Here is a 23,340-nt window from a genome sequence, read left to right as displayed (position 1 = left end):
TGCCTTGCATAAGTATCCATCTTAGACTTTTCCACATTTTGCAGTGTCACAACCTGGAACTAAATTGACTTAACTGATTATACAGTACATCATGAATCTGAACAAAACAAGCACATAATATTAAATTGTAGTATGCACTAAAAAAAAAAGTAATAAATCAATATGTTCGCAAAAGTATTTACTTCCACTGCTTTTTTGTGTAAACAATCAACATCCAAAGGTACAGAAATGCAGTACATGTGTATGCAACTGAAGTGGAATCATTTCAATGCTTCATTCTGGAAGGACTCAGGGTTTGTTAGACTTGGCTGTGCCAAAAATAGCAATTAAATGTATCAAATGTTGTAATTTGAATTCTGTTAAATGAAAGTGATAGAATTACTCAATAAAAAACATAATGTAGTTCTGGTTATTATCCATGTTAAACTGATAAAGTTGTTCTCTTGCCTCACTTGCTTTTCTCTCTCTTAAAGTTAACAAGGCAAGCAGAAGGGTCCTTGTCCTTTATGCCAAATGACCTTCCTAATGCAACCCTCCCCATTTTATCTGGGTTTGGGGTCGGTGCTTTAACTTGTTCCCCCCTGTGGCTGGGGTCCCCCATCTGGGACTCTGTCTTCCACAGAAGAGGGGGAGATTCTCCCACTGTACTAACAAGCCCTAATTATGCGCTGCTTCCATTTTAAAGAACATCTGCAGTTCATGCAACACCAATCTTGGTTTTGTCTTATAACATAGATCAGTGATTATGTGACAAATTGTAATTATACTATACACTCAGTACAAACAGTGTATACAATTAACTACACTACAATTCTGACCACTTTAGTGCAAAGTTGGCTTCATGCATCATTTGCATTGTCTGTCTTTGTAATATATTATTAAGAAGACAATTTGAAGCAACTGCTAATTTGGTTAAGCCACTGCATGATAATTATTTGGGAAAACAAGGCAGTATGTTCTAACTCTAAACATGTGTTTAAGTATTTCTTCATGTGTTTAAACAAATTAGGATGCTCTGCTTCGCAGTTTTTATTCTTTTTTCATTAAGTGGAAGAGATAAAAATTCAATTAAATTCAATTGTATTTATATCGCGCTTTCAATAATAAAAAAAATCAGTCATTGTCGCAAAGCAGCTTTACATAATCAAAAGTGATCAAAATGATCAGATTGTAAAAGAGAGATTTTTTGTTTCTATTTTTACATACCTGTATGACAGAATTGTAAATATGTAATTAGCATTGTTACCTAATTAGCTAAAATCTTACATTTATGCAAGAGGTGGAGATGATTTGGAGAGTAACAATGATTAAAAAAATTTGTCTTTTTTTTTTTGAGACAAGATTCCCTTCAACAAGTCCAATTTGTAGTTTTTTTTTTTTTTTTTTTCAATCAATACACATTCATTCAACTGAACAAGTTATTTGCAATCAGAATTAATGCTGGTTGGAGAACAAATGCACCTGTAGCCAGAGATTTTTTAGGCCTAAAATTGGTTATAGATGGAAAATTGTGTGTCTATTTTAATGTCTAATATTTTGCAGTTCCAGCAACTTTTAGTTTAATGATATCCAAGTTTATATATTTTCTAGAGTATCAAAGGACATTCTTATATCCTAGCATTACCTAACACTATAGCTTTTTTTTTTTATCCAGATTGTAATCTTGTAAAAACATAGTGAAGAAAGCGGTTGTTGAATTATCGTTTTTTTTTTTTTTTTTTGGTTATTTACAAGATAACAGTAAGATTGTCTTTTGAAAAGATCTTCACATTCTATGTTAAAGCTTTAAGTGCTGAAGCTTCCTGCTACCCTTGGAATCATGATTGTATGGGGTTCATTTTACATTCATATATTTTATATCTTAATAAGATAATAAGATAGTAAAATATTGAATATAACACTCTGAAGCTAAGCACTATTACAAATATTAGAACATATTTTGTAACAATGGTTTTTAAAGAATTTTAAAAAGTGGAAATTAAACATTTTAGTAAAAAAAAGCAAAAAGGAAAAAAATAGAAAAAGTAAAAGGTGTTTTTTTTTTTGTTTGTTTTTTTTTTAATGCATGAATACCTTAGAACAATTACATTGCTATTGCTTTCTCAAATATGTTTGGTCAGTCTTAAAGCAAACCAAACTCATTGTATTTAATTTGCTTATTATCATTTCTATAGTAACAACATCTATGAAACTTGTATGCCAGACACTTATTAACAAAAGATATTTGTTAAAGAGCTGTTGATACAAGTGTAGAAGGCTATAATCCAAATCATTCATGCATTATCTATTCTACCTATCCTGTATACTGTATGGTTGCATGGGGTCTCCCATAGAGAACATAGGCCACAAGGCAGGGCACACCCTGCATGAGGTGCCAACTTATCACAGGGCACAGACATGTACAAACACTTACACACTGGCCAATTTGATAACACCAAATAGCCTGTTAAAGGAAAACAAAATAACACCAAGCATGGGCAGAACTCCATGCACACAGATGCAAAGATGAGATTCAGACTTTAAACCCTGGAGATGTGAGACATCAATCATCAAGAATCAAATAAAATAGACTAATAAGAGGGATATCAGAAGTTTACAAGTGACCAAATCATCGATTTGATGACTATGTGACTATCATTGTCAAACCCTGGAGTCAAAAGAGACCATCATAAATGTAAATACCAAGCGTTTTCCTCAAGATCCAAACCACTGGTAGCACACTGTCACAGAAAGGGCAGAAAAAAAGTCTGCTCACTTCTAAAACAAAATTCTTTGGACAGATGAAACCAAGCTTGTAAAAGAATAATAAAAAATAAATAGTATAGAGAATGAAAGGAAGGGCAAAGGATCCACATCATTTGTCAAACATGATGGAGGCATAGGTGCGGTATGTACTGTAGGGCTGCCAATACCTCTAGGTCGCCGGTGTTTACTGATGGTGTGATTGCTGAGAAATGTAGCAAGATGCATTCTAATAAACAAGCAGCAACTCAAGGCAGCTGCAGTAAAGAATTGATAATGCATCTAAAAGGAGAAAATGCAGCATTTGGTGCATGATGTTTGGTGAGTTGAGAAACCTTGTATTAATCATTTCTAAAATTATTTTATAATTGTTAGTTTGCTCAATTACTTTTGAGGGAGTAGAAATCAATGTGACTTTTTTTAATGTCTTAAGTTAGTAAACAGTTGCTAAAATGTGTAATAATTCAAAATATTTGTTAAACCTTTTGAATTCGAGCTTGTTAAAAACATCAAATTTTTCTCATTTACAAAGGCAAAATAGTCGTATTCCTGTCCATATGAACTAAGACATGTCTCACAGGAAGCAAAGGAAAATATTAATGCCTAGCCTAGTTTTGTTTTTTCATTACATTATTACTTGGGTCAACGGTCCAGAGCAACGGAGAGTGTTCAAAGGAGGTGAAGAGGCGGGTACAGGCAGGTTGGAATGGGTGGAGAAAAGTGTCAGGTGTGTTGTGCGATAAAAGAGTATCAGCGAGAATGAAAGGAAAGGTGTACAGGACAGTGGTGAGACCAGCAATGCTCTACGGCTTAGAGACAGTGGCGCTGAAGAAAAGACAGGAGGCAGAGTTGGAGGTAGCAGAGCTGAAGATGTTGAGGTTCTCCTTGGGAGTGACAAGGATGGATAGGATCAAGAATGAGTTCATCAGAGGGACAACCCATGTTAGATGTTTTGGAGATAAAGTCAGAGAGGCCAGATTGAGGTGGTTTGGACATGTTCAGAGGAGAGATTGTGAATATATCGGTAGAAGGATGCTGAGGTTGGAACTGCCAGGCAGGAGGTCTAGAGGAAGACCAAAGAGGAGATTTATGGATGCAGTGAGAGAGGACATGAAGTTAGTTGGTGTGAGAGAAGAGGATGCAGAGGATAGGGTTAGATGGAGGCAAATGATACGCTGTGGCGACCCCTGAAAGGGAACAGCCGAAAGACAAAGAAGAATTACTACATGTCTATTATTGTAATTATAGTCACATGTGCCATAAGTACTTTGGTATATTGTTATGATATGTCACTGCATTGAGTTCTTGTATGCCTGTATATGAAAAAAAAATAATTGCTTTATAGATATCCTTGTTGAATGATCAGGGAGTATCTTCTGCAGGAATAGTGTTCAATAATGTGTCATACTGTGACTATTAAGTAATTCGTGTGTTTTCATGCCAGCAGTTGACAAGTCCTGTTTTTTTTTTCTTTTATTGCCCATGCCCAATATTGACCACTTAACATAATGACATTAAAGTTAAATGACCAATTGTCAATTAAATACTACTAATAATAATAATAATAAATAATCCTATTTATTATTAGTATTATTATTATTATTAATAATAATAATAATATTATTATTATTATTATTATTATTATTATTATTATTATTTTTATTATTATTATTATTATTAATATTATTATTATTATCTACTTCAAAAGAAAGCATTCTGCATTATTTCTATAGAATTTAAGATACCTTTTTAATAGCGCAGGCTGTTATTAGCTCAGGTTATGACATCACAAGTCAGAGCGGAAGAAGAATTCATTCTGTCACTGCTACAATTCACCTACTAATGCAGCTGTTAATGTGGTCTATCAAAAAGCACTCCGGATGGCAAATGTGAAGTAAATTAAATTAACATCCGATCAATCCACAACTCCAAAGCTACCGTTTAAACGTATCCGCTAATCAGTCTGCCCTATCTGCACTGCAGTTTATCTGCATTCCTACAAAAGTCCATCCTAACACACCACACCCACGGAGCTGGATCCAAATTTCTACTGAAATAAAAGCTTTTAACAAGCTTGACATTACTTATATTGTGCTAGGATCCTTTCTAAAAAAAATCAATGAGCTGAGACCCGAATTTAGACGCCGCTTGTGCTGTAGTTGATGATGACAGAGTTGTTACACCTACACACTCATTTTCAGCTAGTGGGCTAAACAATGTGACAACAACTACTGTAGAATACTCCAGCTAAGCACTGAGTCATGACCCTTAATGTTCGTGCAAATGCAGAATCGTTATAGAAAAGCACTCCAGCCAACGCAGAGTGATTACTCAGATATGCCTTCAAATGAAATGAAGAATTATGACTCTTCATAATAAAGCCAAATAAAAATACATTATAGATCTCATTACTCAACTACCCCAGTCAAACCAAGACCTACGACCAATTAGGTCTTCTTAATCTTTTTTAATAGAATTGGTTACCCAATTAAATTACCATAGAATAAAAATATTCCATAGTCCTTACTTATTTAAAAGTCTTCAGTAATAGGAATAGTACTTGAAATCACATATTTCTCTCCTCCTCAATCTTTACTAATTAAACCAAATAAAGCAATTTCACTTCAGCTCATGACAGGCCCTGGGGAATGTTTTAATTTTTTACATCCTTTGCTGTCAGAGACTAGAATCAGAGCGTGTTAAGCCATTCCTTTGGATGGTTATAAGAGTTATATCACAATTAATAATTATACGTTTATAAGTGCAATGTACTGAATTAAGATTACGATCACTTAAGATTTAATTCATGTTCATATAAAATGTGATAAGTTAAACATGTGCCAATAAATCAAGGCTGTTGAAAACGTGGAGTGTTTTCTTTTCCTTAATTAAAGGGAAGTTTATTCGATCACTCTGATGACCCTGATTGCATAGATCATGTTTTTACAAAAAACAATACCTAAAAATATACTGGAAACTCTGACAGAGGCAAACACAAATTAATGGATTAGTTAGGATGAGAAGGTTGTTCAGTCGCATGAAATTATATGAGTAGCCGATCTTAAACAGAAATATACAGTTATAAAATGTTACTACTATACTATAATTTAACAGTTAAATAAATAAATAAATAAATAAATAAATAAGGTGGGTTTCCTTCCACAGCTGCTGAAGATGCTGTTATGTGGTTTGTGGTTTTAATTTTGCGTCAGATAAATACTAAGTAAAATAGACAAATGCACTAAACAAGTAAAATGCATTGTTGTGATTTCTAGGTAACCTGTGCATTGTTTGTGTGTTTGTTTGTTTGCTTGCTTGCTTGTTTGCTTATTTTTACTGTAGTAAGTATAATGGACAGGATCAACTGTTCATAGCTACAATAAGGCACAACAATTGTACAATAAATATCTAACATTGCTGTAGTGTAAAAGGAATGTGGTGTAGATTTTAAGCAACTTCCTGGTGGTAAATCACATCATCTCTCTTACTGTCTATAATTTTTTTTCCCTTTAATAGCATGGCCCATCATGGTTAATTCATTCCATTGTTACTGAATTAGCTGAAAAGGTGAGAGTGCATGCTGAATTAGCACTTTCAGTTATTATATTTGTTTTGACAGTGGGGGGAAAAAGGTTGCTAGCTCTCCATGGTGCTGAAAGACCAATAATATTTGTGTGGGTTCAGGTATTGAATCTGACCCGACATGACCTCATTAGAACTGCTGACTACAATTTTTAAAAAGCACTTTTTATATGTTTGTAAAGATATGTGCATATATAATATAATTATTGTATAATTGTGCCTCAGAGATGGCCTTTGTGTGTACGAAATGTATTCTTCTCCACCTGCCTCCAACTATAGGGACAATAGAAAGAGTCCCAAAGGAGACTTGGAGACAGGAAGGATACCAGAATTATGTCATTTTCTTACCTGAGATGACACAGACCTTAATATCTGTGGTGGATTTTTAAATATAATAAAACAGTAATACATTAAATGACAAGATAAAAAAAAACACAATCCTACACAAAAACTACCTAGATTTTATTTATTATATTATTATTTTTGTTTTTTTATTTTGTGTGTGTGAATTTGTGCCTGTGTTGTGTAAGGTATAATTTTAAAAAATGGTAAGAAAATACAAAAATGATGGTCTAGACAAAAAGTAATATATTTTAATATTTTATTTTTTTGCTTGGGTTTATGTGTTGGGTTATCTGCTTTTTTTATGTCACCATGTGTTTCGTTTCTATTATAGTATTGTAGTTTTCTCTGCCTCTGTCCTGTCACTGAGTGATGTGTTCACCTGTTTTCTGTGTAAAACCCTCAGTTAGTTTGTATACTGTATGTATACCCTGCTATTTTTTATGAGTCTCCCTTATTTTCCCATTTTTGTTTTTCTTATAATTTATCCTTGTTTAATGTTGACTCCCTGGGTGTAACTTGAACAATGGTTTATTTTTCATTTGGATTTTTGCCTCATACCCTTATTTTACATTGTGCAGGAGAATTTGTCATTAGTCTAACAGTAAAAAGATCAGGAACATTGACAGGTGAGTATAACAGCAATTAGTCACATGCTATAACAGGACTAAGTAATAAAAGCACTCAGTAGTAGGATGAACCAATTTGTGCTGAAACACAGTTGCCATGTGATAAATTACTGCATTACCCAACAGTGTGCCCAGCACTAAATCAAACAGCCAAGTGCTCCTCTTTATTAATAATAATAATAAATGAAACAATAGAAACAACAGGAACAACCAGATAAATCCATGCATGCACGAGAATACCCAGCTGCTTGATAGGCTGTGTGTTACTGCTGTTTTTGTTCACATGACACATGAGGCAATGGTATATGACAGCTGCCTGCAACGTAAAGAGTGACCTTTGCTTTCATGAGATGAGGAGTCAGGATCACATCATGTGTGCCAGCAGTAATATCACAGATTTCCTAAAGCTGAAAGAACCAAGGGCTTACCTGAATAATTGAATTCCCTATGGCAAATGTGTATATATGACTCAGTGAAATAAAAACTCATCTCCAACAAAATAAATAATAATAATAATAATAATAATAATAATAATAATAAGCAATGGGTAGTTTTTTTGAATTTCTATACTGTAGGTGCAAATAAATTGTTATTTGAAGCCAGAAAATATACACCCACTCTTTATCATTCCGTCTTGGAAGCAGTACATACCATTAAACATGAAATACACTATATAGACAAAAGGCCCCTTATCTGCAGTGAAGGGCAATCTTAATGCCACAGCATACCAAGACATCTTGGACAATGCTGTGTTTCCAACTTTAAAGAAAAAGTTTCGGGAGGGGCCTCTTTTATTCCAACATGACTGTGCCCCTGTGCACAAAGCAACCACTATAAGGAGATGGTTTAATGAGTTTTTTGTGGAAGAATTTGACTGGCCTGAACAGAGCCCTGAACTCAATCCCATTGAGCAAAGTCTTGCCAACATCAGTTCCTGACCTTATAAATGCTCTGCAGAATGAATTGGCACAAATTCCCACAGAAACACTCCATAATTTTGTGGACAGCCTTCAATTCCATCCAGGAGACATAAGCCCTCCCTCAAGTTTAAAGAACCCTGATAGATAGACTTGAAGTCTGATGACATTATGAAGTCTATTGTGTATTGTTTACTCTAAACACATTGGTGACAGTGGATTTTTTTATTATTATTATTATTATTATTATTATTATTATTATTATTATTATTACGTGCAACAGCACCACAATTGCTCATAAGTCAAAATAATATGAAGAAGCAATGCTGGGACTGATTTTTTTTAGCCAAGGCTAAAAAGAATGGTACATTCACATAGTCATTTTAGATAATTAATTACACTTGATGATGCACATTAGAAAGAGTGTGAATTGGTATGAATTTTTAAGCATGCTCAAATGACCACATCATTAGCTGTGAGTGAGAAGCCACATTTCAAATGCAAAAGTGAATGTATTAAATATAAATGAGATGGATTACCTAACTGACAATTTCGTTTTTTTTTTATTTTATTTTACGCTGTTAGAGGAAAAACAGAAGAAATCATCTATTGTCCAGTTAAAGTACAAATTACAGTACACAATGGGACAAACTACACATCTGCAAGTTATGTGTAACTACTACTGTATATAATGTATAATGTTGTGTTATATCTAATGAAAAATTACTTTATTCAGTTTTACATCCACCCTTAACTGAACCTTAATAAGTATTTTATATATAAGTTGGAACATGCAAATTATTTAAAAAAATATATGAAATATGCTTTTTTAATGTTGTTTAATAAATCACAGTGTATGCTAAAATGATTATAATTTTTCACAAGTACCCTGGTGTATTTGATTATTCCAGTTAACATAATATTATCCACAGACAACCTGCTATTTCATTCTAGCACCTGGGAGAGACAGTGTGTCCCTGAACCTATAGGAGAGTGGGTGATGCAGGAACCTCTGCAGCAATAATGGCCAGAGGGAACCTGGACAAAAGAGATGAGGCCCTGGGGTACCAAAATTACTAATGATACTCTTCCACACAGCTGAGTCAATCATAAAATCCTGACTGGCATTCAAGGCATTGCCTATGGCTCTACCAGACCTGGCTCTATTTCACTTTTAACGATGCCAATATTAATTGTTAATATAACCCCTCCATCTTTCTGGTCATTCTTCAAAATTGCTTGCTGTGAAGTAATAAAGGTGGAAAAAATAGAATGTCCACTAATTTATTTATTTTCTCCGTTCTTATAATCACTATGGATAATTAAACTGACCCAGTACAGCATGGCCATCAATATTTAAGTTTTAATGGTTGGACTAACTACATGCTGGGATAATTTAACCAAGCAAAATGGGTTATTTGTTTAACCCAGCAAGATGGGTTAAATATTCAACCCATTTGCTAGGTCATATTTAACTATAATGCTGGGTTAATTCTACCACATAAATTCAGGTCAAATGTTCTACGCAGATGTTGGTTCATTTTAACTGGAATGTTGGGTTAATGGGTTAATTCTATCTCATAAATAGGTTATTATTATTTTTATCTGTAAAGAAAAAAAAAACTACCCATGTCTATTAAACAGTTAAATTACTTTGATATACTGGTCTATTACAAAAAAAAAACTTCCAAGTTTTGCAAACTATACATATATGCAATAAACAACATCTTACTAAATGGTTATGAAAAAAAAAACATTTATTTTTCAAAAGCACTAGAGCAGATAATTAACAGCGACATCTTTACTATACTATTACTCACAAGAGCAGAATGAATTAATTGCACGAATAGGCTGAGGCAGCTTCTAAAGAGTAGGATCTCTCTGTGACTTCAGATATCTTTTCTGCAGAACAAAACCATCCAGCCCTGGTCTCATTTTAACATACAAACACTGTCTATGACTTTCAAGAGTACAGAAAGTCCTCTAAAGGAGCACACTGCTTTGGATAGTTAATGTCAAAAATATAAAATGCCTTGAAGCACACATCAACCGCCCCAAGTAGTGTGCATTGCTCCAGAGCCTGTCCCACCAGAATGACGAATGCCTGAGAGCAGCGCTGGTCATCATCTCCCAACGTCAGGATGTAGGGGTACAGCCTTGACACTTCAGCCTGCTGGAGGTATTCCACCATGTTGGTTCCAACCTTAGAAAGAAAGAAATGAAAGAAAGATTATCAATTTAGTGTGTAATAGGATTGATACTAAATAAAAAATGACAAAGCTGTCCATTAAAATACAACCTGAAACAAACACAAGGAGACAGCTACTGTACTACCTAAAATAAAACAGCAAAATAAGCATGGCTTTTAGGATAAAGCTCTTAAATATATTTTTTTAAGTCAGACTAGTTAATGTGGTTGCTAACGCTAGCAACCTAACTTAATGCCTGCATTATGCTACAGTTAACAGTTTAACGTTCATTCATCACTTCACCATCTTCGTACACCCTGCAAACATTCTACAGAAAAAGATAAAAAGCTCAGACATCTTAGCCGTTTCTTTCATACACAGGTGGGGTTATTTGGCTAACTAGCAGCTATTGTCAGCTAAATTATCTTACCTCAGACCAGCCTGAAAGTTTGAGTGTAACCTTAACACGGTAATAGTAATAAATGTTACATACAGTGATAATTTTTCAGTCATATGTAAAACGTGTGTATACAGACCAGTCATTTTCCATTAAATGTACGAGGAGGATGAACCATCATCACGAAGCTGACTGACACAGCCGCTGAATACACCGGTGAACTTTGGGAGAGGGTCCAACCAAACTTCAACCTAGCAGCTAGGTTAAACAAAAACTACCCATCTCTCTCTAAATAACCCAGAAAAATGACCCAACAGAGACAACCCAGCGTTTGGGTAGAAAAAACAACCCCGCATTTTTTAGTGTGTGTGCACTCTCTTTCTCTTTGAATCAGTTGCAATTGCTAATCCATGTATACTGTTTGCACTCCTTTCAGAAAATCTAAAAAAAAAAAAAATGCTTGTGCAGAAGTAATTAATTAGTCAATTTTCTTTCCTATTAGAAAGACAATTTACACTGTTTTAAATATGAAAACATACGTGATGTACTTTTTTTATCTAGTAAACCTTAGCACATACTTATTAATTATATCATCTGACAGACCGGTGCATTTCAATCCAGTTGCTTTCTATCCTAAAACTAAATATTTGTATGAACACTAAAAGAGTCAACACCATAAGACATAAACTAAAAATGTTTCACAATGTGTCCCTGAATGAAGGTAGGCTCAAAATCAAAAGTACCAGTCAGTATCTGGTGTGGCCACCAGCTGCTTGAAGTACTGCAGTGCATCTTCTCCTCATGGACTGCCTATTGCGGACAGTCTGAGCACTGATGGAGGGATTGTGTGTTCCTGGTGTGACTCGGGCAGTTGTTGTGGCCATCCTGTACCTGTCACGCAGGTGTGATATTCGGATGTACCGATCCTGTGCAGGTGTTGTTACACGTGGTCTTCCACTGCGAGGATGATCAGCTGTCCTTCCTGTCTCCCTGTAGCGCTGTCTTAGGCGTCTCACAGTGCGGACATGGCAATTTATTGCCCTAGCCACATCAGCAGTCCTCATGCCTCCCTGCAGCATGCCTAATGCACGTTCACGCAGATGAGCAGGGACCCTGGGCATCTTTCTTTGGGTGTTTTTTACAGTCAGTAGACGAGTCTCTTTAGTGTCCTGCATTTTTAGAACTGTGACCTTAAATACCTACTTTTTGTAAGCTGTTATGGTCTTAACAACCATTCCACAGGTGCATGTTAATTAATCGATTATGGTTAATTTAACATGCATGGAAAACATTGTTTAAACCCTTTACAATGAAGATCTGTAAAGTTATTTGGATTTTTACAACATTATTGTTGAAATACACAGTCCTGAAAAAGGGACGTTTCTTTTTTTGCTGAGTATTGGCTGGTGAAGGTGATATTTCACCAAATGCTTGTGGATACAATTGGTTGCCACGAAGATAGAAGTGCATAATTGCACAGCTCCAACAACTAGGGAAAGTAGACGGCAATGTTAAGAGTCTATTAGAATAGCGAGTCACTAATCAGGGACAGAAGCACTCTATGTTGTTTTTGAGACAGACTGGACTGGAAAGTCTTGCAACCTACAGAACTTCATCTAGATGATGAGTTATACTGAGAGGAATCGTGTTGAGAAGAATGAGTGTGTGGAAGTACCAAATAAAAGAGATGAAAAGTTCAAGAAACAGAACAAGTCAAGTCAATTAGATGTTTTTAAGGAACGCTTGTCTGGAAAATGGCATCGAGAGGCTGTGAAGATAAGGGGAAGAATGAGGCATGCAGTTAGCGGTAATGTAACTAAACTGCTGGATTCCAACCACCAATAAGCAACATAAAGAAGAAGATGTGACCTATATAGAGAAATATTACACCCACCATGCGTTAATGAGAAGATATAGGACAGTGTCTTGCATTTTAATGCATTGTTATTTATATTAACCATAGATAAATTAACAAGATTCAAATACAGATTTGAATGACATTAATGTAAAGGTAAAGATAGTCAATACATTGTTATTTTAAACTGATATGCACTTATACTGTAAAGTGCTGCTCTATCTGCAAGCAAAATTTAAAATTTGAATACACTAAAAAGTATAATCATTTATTAGTAGTAAACGTATTAAATATATTCTACTATATGCTGTCTTATAATCAATATATTAATTAATATGATTTTGATCGAATGGGGTTTTGCAGTATGTGTCGTCGTCGGCATGGTGCGGTTGCTCGGAAACCAAGTGCACGTGCTACAGCCTGCGCGCGGTGACTTGACGTCTGTTATGACGAGTTAAACGGTAAACTGGATCATTTAAAAAAAAAAAAAAGGTAGCAAAAAAAACACAAAAATATACTAGACGAAGAAAGGTTAATAGTTAATAGAGTGTTTTTTCACGTTATTTTAAATAATCAGGGTAGAAAACAGCGCTAACTGATTAACTGTCGGGATTTTAAACCTGAGGTGAATGGGGCAGCGCGCGCGCATGCGTGTAGAGCTAAGGCGTTAGCATCTCTGTGGTAAAGTTTCACTTTCTCATTTTAGCGAACGGTTTAACACTTAAATAACGTACATTTGACTTTTATAGAAAGATGTTAACAATAGTGTGTGTGTGTGAGTTATTAACTTGAAGAGAAAAAACTGGCTATTAAGGAAACATGAGTTGTATTGGCAGAAATGAGAGTGTTTGTTTGTTTGTATGTTTGTTTTTCAGAAAACTTTTCTTCAAAGAAATTAATTCTTGTTTTGTCACACAATACGGATCAGAGAACGTTTTCCTAACGTTCCCACAAACTTTATATAAACTTACTTGTGATGCTTCAGGGAAGATTCTGGTAACATCTAAACTGTTTGTACCTTTAAGGTACAATGCAGTTGGAAAAACATTCATTTTATGTTTTGTGGTAGAACAACAGTTTAGAAAAGGTTTCTCCAATATTCTGGTAACATGTAATTAATCTGAACCTTTCAGTAGACTGTGGTAATTTTAAGAATCTTTTTCTAATGTTCTGGTAACCTTAAAAAAATAACCTCTTGGAAACCTTGAACTAACACATAATGATGCTGAGAATGTTTTTCTGTTACTATACTGATACCAAAACATGTGCAATATATGTACATTATATGCCAGTACTGAAATGAAAAGATTAATAATATTTCCATGTTGTCATCTGTGAGTTTATTTCTCCTGAAAGAATCTAATATACACACTTTTAGGATGTTGATTTACAACCGTAAGCGTAATATGAAAGGAGATTATTTGCTCGCGTAATGTTAACACAGTTCACTACCAGAATGGCGAAATTTCGTACTGTAACAACAGACAGCATAACTGTGTAATGCAGCCAAATTTCTTGGCTGGTCTTCACAGCTAAACACACTTTCCTTTAACATTCCCCACAAAAACGCAAGATCGGGCGAATGGGACGGGTAAGGCAATGTTCTGCCACCTCTTTCAAACCTGGTCCATGTTCACCACCACTTCCCTATGATCGGAAATAGTACTCAACTATGAATATTTTTTCTTTTCTTGAGAGACCCATTTCCAGCAACAACTGCACAACTTCTTTTTCACTCCTGGGAACACTTGTAGCTGGAGCTTTGCCTCATCGACAAAAGCGTTCAAGTTGCCTGAGTTACAGTATTGTAGAGTTTGGTGCATACCATATGAAAGCAGGATGTATGTACCTGTGTTTTGATAAACCAAACTGTCAGGGGTGTTCAAATCAAACTATGATGTTTTTATTGTTCAGACTAACAGAAAAAAGTTATAAGAATTAAAACCCGCAAGCTAGTAAAATTTCTCAGTACTGCCTGCTTAACGTCTGAAACATGTTTAAATGGCCCAAACATGTGAAAATGGCTTGGAGTGCAGTCCAAAAGGTTGAAATCAATAACATATTGCCGGTATATTTTATTATTGTAATGTTAGTGTGTTGTTGTGTTGTTGAAGGATTGTGTGTACAGTTTCTACAGACAGATCAGTCTCCTTTGTCAGTCGGCAACAAGTTATCTATAAATTTTAAAAGATCAGCCAATGCACTTACTGAATGTTCACAGGAATGACTGCAGTGGACTCAACCTCAGCAGAGATCGTCATTCATGAATATATAGCCTTCTTTACCACATTTTCATCATTCAAATATTTTACTACAGCTCAGATTCTTATCATGTACTGTGTTTGAAGGACTTGTATTATGGATGCTGCAACATGAACATTCCAATTGATCACTTAAACTGTCATGTTGCAAAGGTTTATTATGATCAGTTTATTACAGTAGCATCTAAAACAGACCATGAAATATAAAAAAAAAAAAGACTCTTTTTTTGCCTGTCCATACACATCCAAAATAGTTACATTATAAACATCTTTTACATAATTTTTATTTACTGAAATTCTAGAAACTGGACATCTCATGAACATATAGGTTAGTGCCTGAGTCATGTAACATGGTATAGACAGTCTAAATGTCTCTTTAGGGTTTTCTGGATTTGGGTTAGTTTAAAATCTCTTTGCAGTTGGTTCCTTTTTGCAGACATGGAAACCTTGGTCTCCAATTGGATGAGCTGTACTTTTCTGCCATCTTGTGTTTATATGCCCTGTAGTACTGAGCACCGTAGTGACAGCACAACTTTAAAAAATAATGGTATTATAGTAAAATGAGTTTTAAAATAATAAATTATAAATAATGTTACATTTTTATGCCCATATTATTTAACTATTTCACAGAGTGGAATTCCTCTGGTTTTCTTTACAGTTTTACATTTCATGTACTTGTTTCAAGATGATATACATTTAAGTATGGCGCATTAAAATACCTGCTCATTATAATACCTCAACTATATTTATATTTCTTAATTTTATATTATATGCCTAATACCATGTTTGGATAAGTAGTTTGTATTTATTAATGCTGAATCAGTCAATTATTTTTGATTTATTATGATTTATGAACTATATCACTAATCAGCACCTTCTGAAAAACGTTATTCAACACTCAACAAACAACAAATAGTTATTTATGAATTCAGGATTATGCAACATTTATTAGGATATATGTGGTTGCATACGTAAGTACTGTTAACTCTTTCCATGTCAATATAATTCTTATGTTTTAATCTGGTGAACAAATTAATGTTTCACAGTTTCTCCCTGTTTTTAAGGTAAGTTAGCAAAATCATCCCTATTTTACTTTGAAGTCGAAGACTCTAGAGACTGCATACTTTTAAGGACTTGTGAGTCAGATTGTTTAAAAAAAAAAAATAGTCACAGTTCCTTCCAGTAGTCAGTTTATTAATGAAAATAATAAATTGCGTATACTGTAATTACAATAGCATTATTACAATAATAAATGGATAATAATAGCAATAAGTATAAAGTTTATTGTAAAGATTCTTGAGCATATACCATAGTAGCTTCGTACCATACCTGAAGCCAGCATGATACTGGGTAAGTAAAATTGGCAAAGGCTTACATTTAAAAAATATCGTTTTAGATTTCAATATATTTGTTTTGTAGAAACAAAGCTTGTTTGGCTTCATGAATCCAAATTTCTCTGTTCCTTTTGCTTAGTTTCAGTTGGACAACAACAGCAGCATTTTTTTCTTTGCTTAAACCGCTGCAATAGTTGCCATCTTTGTAATACATTTGTAGTTTGAGTCTTCCTTGAAGCCTCTTTACCTAATCTCTCATTCCCTTCATCAATCAGCCCATGGTCAAATGTGCTGGCATGTTCAATTAGTCTTTCTGTTTGAATTCCCTCCACCTGTTGATCAGCATCTTCTCTTCTTTGTTTCTTTGGTTTTTCCTCTGTCACTGTTTGTACAGCTTTGTCTGTCACATGTCTGATTCTGTTCTTTATTGTTTCAGTTATGAGCTGCTCCATTCTTTGTAAGTATCTGGTGTTTGTATCTGTTCGTTTGCTCTTTAGTTGGCTAATTTCTATCAGCATACACTCCTTTAATAGAATTATTTCTTTTTCCTTCTCTCTGACTTTCTTTATCTCTGTGTCTCTTTCATAAAGATCAGCTTTTCTCAGCTCCAGCTCAGTTTTCTCTTTCTGCAGTCCAACTCGTTTGATTTCATTTTTCTGAATTTCTTGTAATCGTTCCTCAAGTTCTTTCTCCATGTAATCAATTGTTTTATTAAATTCTCCAATTACATTTTTGTCTCTTAGCCTCTGATTCTCTATTCGTACTTGCTCAATCCCATTAGTTTTTATTCCCATAATTTCAGTTTGTGTTTCTCTGCTAAACTTTTTCTCCATGTCCTCCTTAAGGGTTTGAGTTTGAGCATCTGTTTTCGTTTCGAATACCATTGGTTGTTCCAACCTTGTTTCCTGTGTACTTCTCTGCTCTGCCATGGTCAACATTTCTGTTTCTTCTTTTACGTTTTGAATTTCCCTCCCATTTTTTCCAAGAAAGACTTTGTTGGACTCAATGTCTTTCTTTTGCATTTCATTTTCAGCAGCCATCTTCTTCAATACATACTTTTGGTTGGTTGTGTCCTCAATCATAATTCTATATTGTCCTTTATTATTTGTTAATCTCTCAGTTTCATCCAGAATGTCTCTGTCTGGCATGGCTTTGTCCAGATGTGTTCTGTCTTTCATTATTTCTTTTGCATTGACCTCCAGAACTTGCTTTAGTTTATTGGTTTCTGTCTCCGTTTGCTCCGTCAACTCCTTCAAGTTCTTTTCAAGAAGGACAGTTTTGGACTCAGTGTTTTTCTTTTGCATTTCAATTTCAGCAGCCACCTTCTCCAAGGCATCCTTTTGTTTGGTTGTCTCCTCAACCACATTTCTATACTTTTCTTTTTCTTCTGCTACTCTTCTCTTAATTTCATCCAGATTTTCTCTGTCTATCATGGCGTTTTCCAAGGCATTTTTCATTTCCTGCATTTCGTTTTCCATGGATTCCTTTGTTTGGTCCAATCTTTCTTTCTCTTTCTGGATCTCTTGCTTTTCAAGAACAATAGCTTTCTGTTCCACATTCAGATTTGCCTTTATTTCTTCTAGCTCATTTTTCAAATTGTTGTTAAAAGACCTTTGCTCTTCAAGAACCTGCTTCTGCATGTTAATATCCTTCATGAAAAGATCAAGTTCATCTCTCTCTTGCTTCATCTTCTCCCTGACCGTGTTTTCCATTTCTTGTATCTGCTGATCAAATTCCAGTTTCATCTTGTCCAGATGTGCTTTCTCCATTATTAACTCCTTCCCATTGTCTTCTAGAACTTGCTTTTGTTTATTGGTTTCTGTCTCCTTTTGCTCAAGTAACAGTTTCTCTTTCAACATCTTGTTTTTGAGTTCCTCCAGTTCATCTCTCTCTTTGAATAGTTGCTGTTTTAGTGTCTCAAGTTCTTTCCATTGATCCTGTAAGTCTTGCTTTTCTTTTTTAATGTTCTCTTTTTCTTGGTTAATTCTAATCATTTCTTTTACCAGTGTATTTCTCTGTTCCTCTATTGGTAATATTTTGCTATCTTCTTTTTCTTTTTGTTTTTTTATTTGCAACTCATCCTCACGTTCCTGCAGTTCCATCCACTTCTTTTCAAGACGTACTTTGTTGGCGTCAATGTCTTTCTTTTGTATTTCAATTTCAGCGGAGATCTTCTTCAAGGCATCCTTTTGTTCAGATGTCTCCTCAACCATAATTCTACATTGTTCTTTTTCCTCTGCTAAACCTCTCTCAATTGCATCTAGATTTTCTCTGTCTATCATGGCTTTCTCCAAAGCATTTTTTATTTCCTGCATTTCGCTCTGTATGGATGCCTTTGATTGGTCCAATCTTTCTTTCTCTTTCTGGATCTCTTGCTTTTCAAGAACAATAGCTTTCTGTTCCACATTCAGATTTGCCTTTATTTCTTCTAGCTCATTTTTCAAATTGTTGTTAAAAGACATTTGTTCTTCAAGAACCTGCTTCTGCATGTTAATATCCTTCATGAATAGATCAAGTTCATCTCTCTCTTGCTTCATCTTCTCCTTTACCACGTTTTCCCTTTCTTGTATCTTCTGTTCAAATTCCAGTTTCATTTTTGTCAGATGTGTTCTCTCCATTTGTAATTCTTCCACATTGTCTTCCAGAACTTGCTTTTGTTTATTGGTTTCTGTCTCCTTTTGCTTAAGTAACAGTTTCTCTTTTAACATCTTGTTTTTGAGTTCCTCCAGTTCATCTCTCTCTTTGAATAGTTGCTGTTTTAGTGTTTCAAGTTCTTCCCATTTCTTCTGTATGTCTTGCTTTTCTTTTTCTCTGTCTTCATTTTCTTGGTTGATTCTAATCAATTCTTTTTTAACTGTCTCTCTCTGTTCCTCCATTGATAATATTTCTCCTTGTACATTTTCTTTATGTTTCTGGATTTGCACTTGCAACTTGATCTCTCGTTCCTGCAACTCCTTCAAGTTCTTTTCAAGAAGGACAGTTTTGGACTCAGTGTTTTTCTTTTGCATTTCAATTTCAGCGGAGATCTTCTTCAAGGCATCCTTTTGTTCAGATGTCTCCTCAACCATAATTCTACATTGTTCTTTTTCCTCTGCTAAACCTCTCTCAATTGCATCTAGATTTTCTCTGTCTATCATGGCTTTCTGCAAAGCATTTTTGATTTCCTGCATTTCGCTCTGTATGGATGCCTTTGATTGGTCCAATCTTTCTTTCTCTTTCTGGATCTCTTGTTTTTCAAGAACAATAGCTTTCTGTTCCACATTCAGATTTGCCTTTATTTCTTCTAGCTCATTTTTCAAATTGTTGTTAAAAGACCTTTGCTCTTCAAGAACCTGCTTCTGCATGTTAATATCCTTCATGAAAAGATCAAGTTCATCTCTCTCTTGCTTCATCTTCTCCCTGACCGTGTTTTCCATTTCTTGTATCTGCTGATCAAATTCCAGTTTCATCTTGTCCAGATGTGCTTTCTCCATTATTAACTCCTTCCCATTGTCTTCTAGAACTTGCTTTTGTTTATTGATTTCTGTCTCCTTTTGCTCAAGTAACAGTTTCTCTTTCAACATCTTGTTTTTGAGTTCCTCCAGTTCATCTCTCTCTTTGAATAGTTGCTGTTTTAGTGTCTCAAGTTCTTTCCATTGATCCTGTAAGTCTTGCTTTTCTTTTTTAATGTTCTCTTTTTCTTGGTTGATTCTAATCATTTCTTTTACCTGTGTATTTCTCTGTTCCTCTATCGGTAATATTTTGCTTTCTTCTTTTTCTTTTTGTTTTTTTATTTGCAACTCATCCTCACGTTCCTGCAGTTCCATCCACTTCTTTTTAAGACGTACTTTGTTGGCGTCAATGTCTTTCTTTTGTATTTCAATTTCAGTGGAGATCTTCTTCAAGGCATTCTTTTGTTCAGATGTCTCCTCAACCATAATTCTACATTGTTCTTTTTCCTCTGCTAAACCTCTCTCAATTGCATCTAGATTTTCTCTGTCTATCATGGCTTTCTCCAAAGCATTTTTTATTTCCTGCATTTCGCTCTGTATGGATGCCTTTGATTGGTCCAATCTTTCTTTCTCTTTCTGGATCTCTTGCTTTTCAAGAACAATAGCTTTCTGTTCCACATTCAGATTTGCCTTTATTTCTTCTAGCTCATTTTTCCAATTGTTGTTAAAAGACATTTGTTCTTCAAGAACCTGCTTCTGCATGTTAATATCCTTCATGAATAGATCAAGTTCATCTCTCTCTTGCTTCATCTTCTCCTTTACCACGTTTTCCCTTTCTTGTATCTTCTGTTCAAATTCCAGTTTCATTTTTGTCAGATGTGTTCTCTCCATTTGTAATTCTTCCGCATTGTCTTCCAGAACTTGCTTTTGTTTATTGGTTTCTGTCTCCTTTTGCTTAAGTAACAGTTTCTCTTTTAACATCTTGTTTTTGAGTTCCTCCAGTTCATCCCTCTCTTTGAATAGTTGCTGTTTCAGTGTTTCAAGTTCTTCCCATTTCTTCTGTATGTCTTGCTTTTCTTTTTCTCTGTCTTCATTTTCTTGGTTGATTCTAATCAATTCTTTTTTAAGTGTCTCTCTCTGTTCCTCCATTGATAATATTTCTCTTTGTACTTTTTCTTTATGTTTCTGGATTTGCACTTGCAACTTGCTCTCTCGTTCCTGCAACTCCTTCAAGTTCTTTTCAAGAAGGACAGTTTGGGACTCAGTGTTTTTCTTTTGCATTTCAATTTCAGCAGCCACCTTCTCCAAGGCATCCTTTTGTTTGGTTGCCTCCTCAACCACATTTCTATACTTTTCTTTTTCTTCTGCTACTCTTCTCTTAATTTCATCCAGATTTTCTCTGTCTATCATGGCGTTTTCCAAGGCATTTTTCATTTCCTGCATTTCGTTCTCCATGGATTCCTTTGTTTGGTCCAACCTTTCTTTCTCTTTCTGGATCTCTTGCTTTTCAAGTACAATAGCTTTCTGTTCCACATTCAGATTTGCCTTTATTTCTTCTAGCTCATTTTTCAAATTGTTGTTAAAAGACATTTGTTCTTCAAGAACCTGCTTCTGCATGTTAATATCCTTCATGAATAGATCAAGTTCATCTCTCTCTTGCTTCATCTTCTCCTTTACCACGTTTTCCCTTTCTTGTATCTTCTGTTCAAATTCCAGTTTCATTTTTGTCAGATGTGTTCTCTCCATTTGTAATTCTTCCGCATTGTCTTCCAGAACTTGCTTTTGTTTATTGGTTTCTGTCTCCTTTTGCTTAAGTAACAGTTTCTCTTTTAACATCTTATTTTTTAGTTCCTCCAGTTCATCTCTCTCTTTGAATAGTTGCTGTTTCAGTGTTTCAAGTTCTTCCCATTTCTTCTGTATGTCTTGCTTTTCTTTTTCTCTGTCTTCATTTTCTTGGTTGATTCTAATCAATTCTTTTTTAAGTGTCTCTCTCTGTTCCTCCATTGATAATATTTCTCTTTGTACTTTTTCTTTATGTTTCTGGATTTGCACTTGCAACTTGCTCTCTCGTTCCTGCAACTCCTTCAAGTTCTTTTCAAGAAGGACAGTTTGGGACTCAGTGTTTTTCTTTTGCATTTCAATTTCAGCAGCCACCTTCTCCAAGGCATCCTTTTGTTTGGTTGCCTCCTCAACCACATTTCTATACTTTTCTTTTTCTTCTGCTACTCTTCTCTTAATTTCATCCAGATTTTCTCTGTCTATCATGGCGTTTTCCAAGGCATTTTTCATTTCCTGCATTTCGTTCTCCATGGATTCCTTTGTTTGGTCCAACCTTTCTTTCTCTTTCTGGATCTCTTGCTTTTCAAGTACAATAGCTTTCTGTTCCACATTCAGATTTGCCTTTTTTTCTTCTAGCTCATTTTTCAAATTGTTGTTAAAAGACATTTGTTCTTCAAGAACCTGCTTCTGCATGTTAATATCCTTCATGAATAGATCAAGTTCATCTCTCTCTTGCTTCATCTTCTCCTTTACCACGTTTTCCCTTTCTTGTATCTTCTGTTCAAATTCCAGTTTCATTTTTGTCAGATGTGTTCTCTCCATTTGTAATTCTTCCGCATTGTCTTCCAGAACTTGCTTTTGTTTATTGGTTTCTGTCTCCTTTTGCTTAAGTAACAGTTTCTCTTTTAACATCTTATTTTTTAGTTCCTCCAGTTCATCTCTCTCTTTGAATAGTTGCTGTTTCAGTGTTTCAAGTTCTTCCCATTTCTTCTGTATGTCTTGCTTTTCTTTTTCTCTGTCTTCATTTTCTTGGTTGATTCTAATCAATTCTTTTTTAAGTGTCTCTCTCTGTTCCTCCATTGATAATATTTCTCTTTGTACTTTTTCTTTATGTTTCTGGATTTGCACTTGCAACTTGCTCTCTCGTTCCTGCAACTCCTTCAAGTTCTTTTCAAGAAGGACAGTTTTGGACTCAGTGTTTTTCTTTTGCATTTCAATTTCAGCTGAGATCTTCTTCAAGGCATCCTTTTGTTCAGATGTCTCCTCAACCATAATTCTACATTGTTCTTTTTCCTCTGCTAAACCTCTCTCAATTGCATCTAGATTTTCTCTGTCTATCATAGCTTTCTCCAAAGCATTTTTTATTTCCTGCATTTCGCTCTGTATGGATGCCTTTGATTGGTCCAATCTTTTTTTCTCTTTCTGGATCTCTTGCTTTTCAAGAACAATAGCTTTCTGTTCCACATTCAGATTTGCCTTTATTTCTTCTAGCTCATTTTTCAAATTGTTGTTAAAAGACATTTGTTCTTCAAGAACCTGCTTCTGCATGTTAATATCCTTCATGAATAGATCAAGTTCATCTCTCTCTTGCTTCATCTTCTCCTTTACCACGTTTTCCCTTTCTTGTATCTTCTGTTCAAATTCCAGTTTCATTTTTGTCAGATGTGTTCTCTCCATTTGTAATTCTTCCGCATTGTCTTCCAGAACTTGCTTTTGTTTATTGGTTTCTGTCTCCTTTTGCTTAAGTAACAGTTTCTCTTTTAACATCTTGTTTTTGAGTTCCTCCAGTTCATCTCTCTCTTTGAATAGTTGCTGTTTCAGTGTCTCAAGCTCTTTCCATTGATCATTTAGGTCTTGCTTTTCTTTTTTAATGTTCTCTTTT

The 23,340-nt window shown here is 34.8% G+C and overlaps 1 protein-coding gene across 1 annotated transcript in view; it reads right to left on the bottom strand.

Moving 5' to 3' along the window:
- Positions 1–16,087: 16,087 nt before the first annotated feature.
- The window catches only part of si:ch211-250g4.3 (titin homolog), a 32,205-nt gene continuing 24,952 nt past the window's right edge, over positions 16,088–23,340 (bottom strand). Inside the window, exon 5 of the mRNA XM_053489652.1 lies at positions 16,088–19,955. Coding sequence (XP_053345627.1) covers positions 16,353–19,955 — 3,603 coding nt within the window. The 3' untranslated portion in view covers positions 16,088–16,352. The remainder of the gene's footprint in view (positions 19,956–23,340) is intronic.

This window comes from Clarias gariepinus, chromosome 28 (assembly GCF_024256425.1).
Source record: "Clarias gariepinus isolate MV-2021 ecotype Netherlands chromosome 28, CGAR_prim_01v2, whole genome shotgun sequence".
Taxonomy (NCBI): Eukaryota; Metazoa; Chordata; class Actinopteri; order Siluriformes; family Clariidae; genus Clarias; species Clarias gariepinus.
The sequence above is the reverse complement of the archived record's forward strand: the minus strand, read 5'-3'. Positions and strand labels throughout refer to the sequence as shown.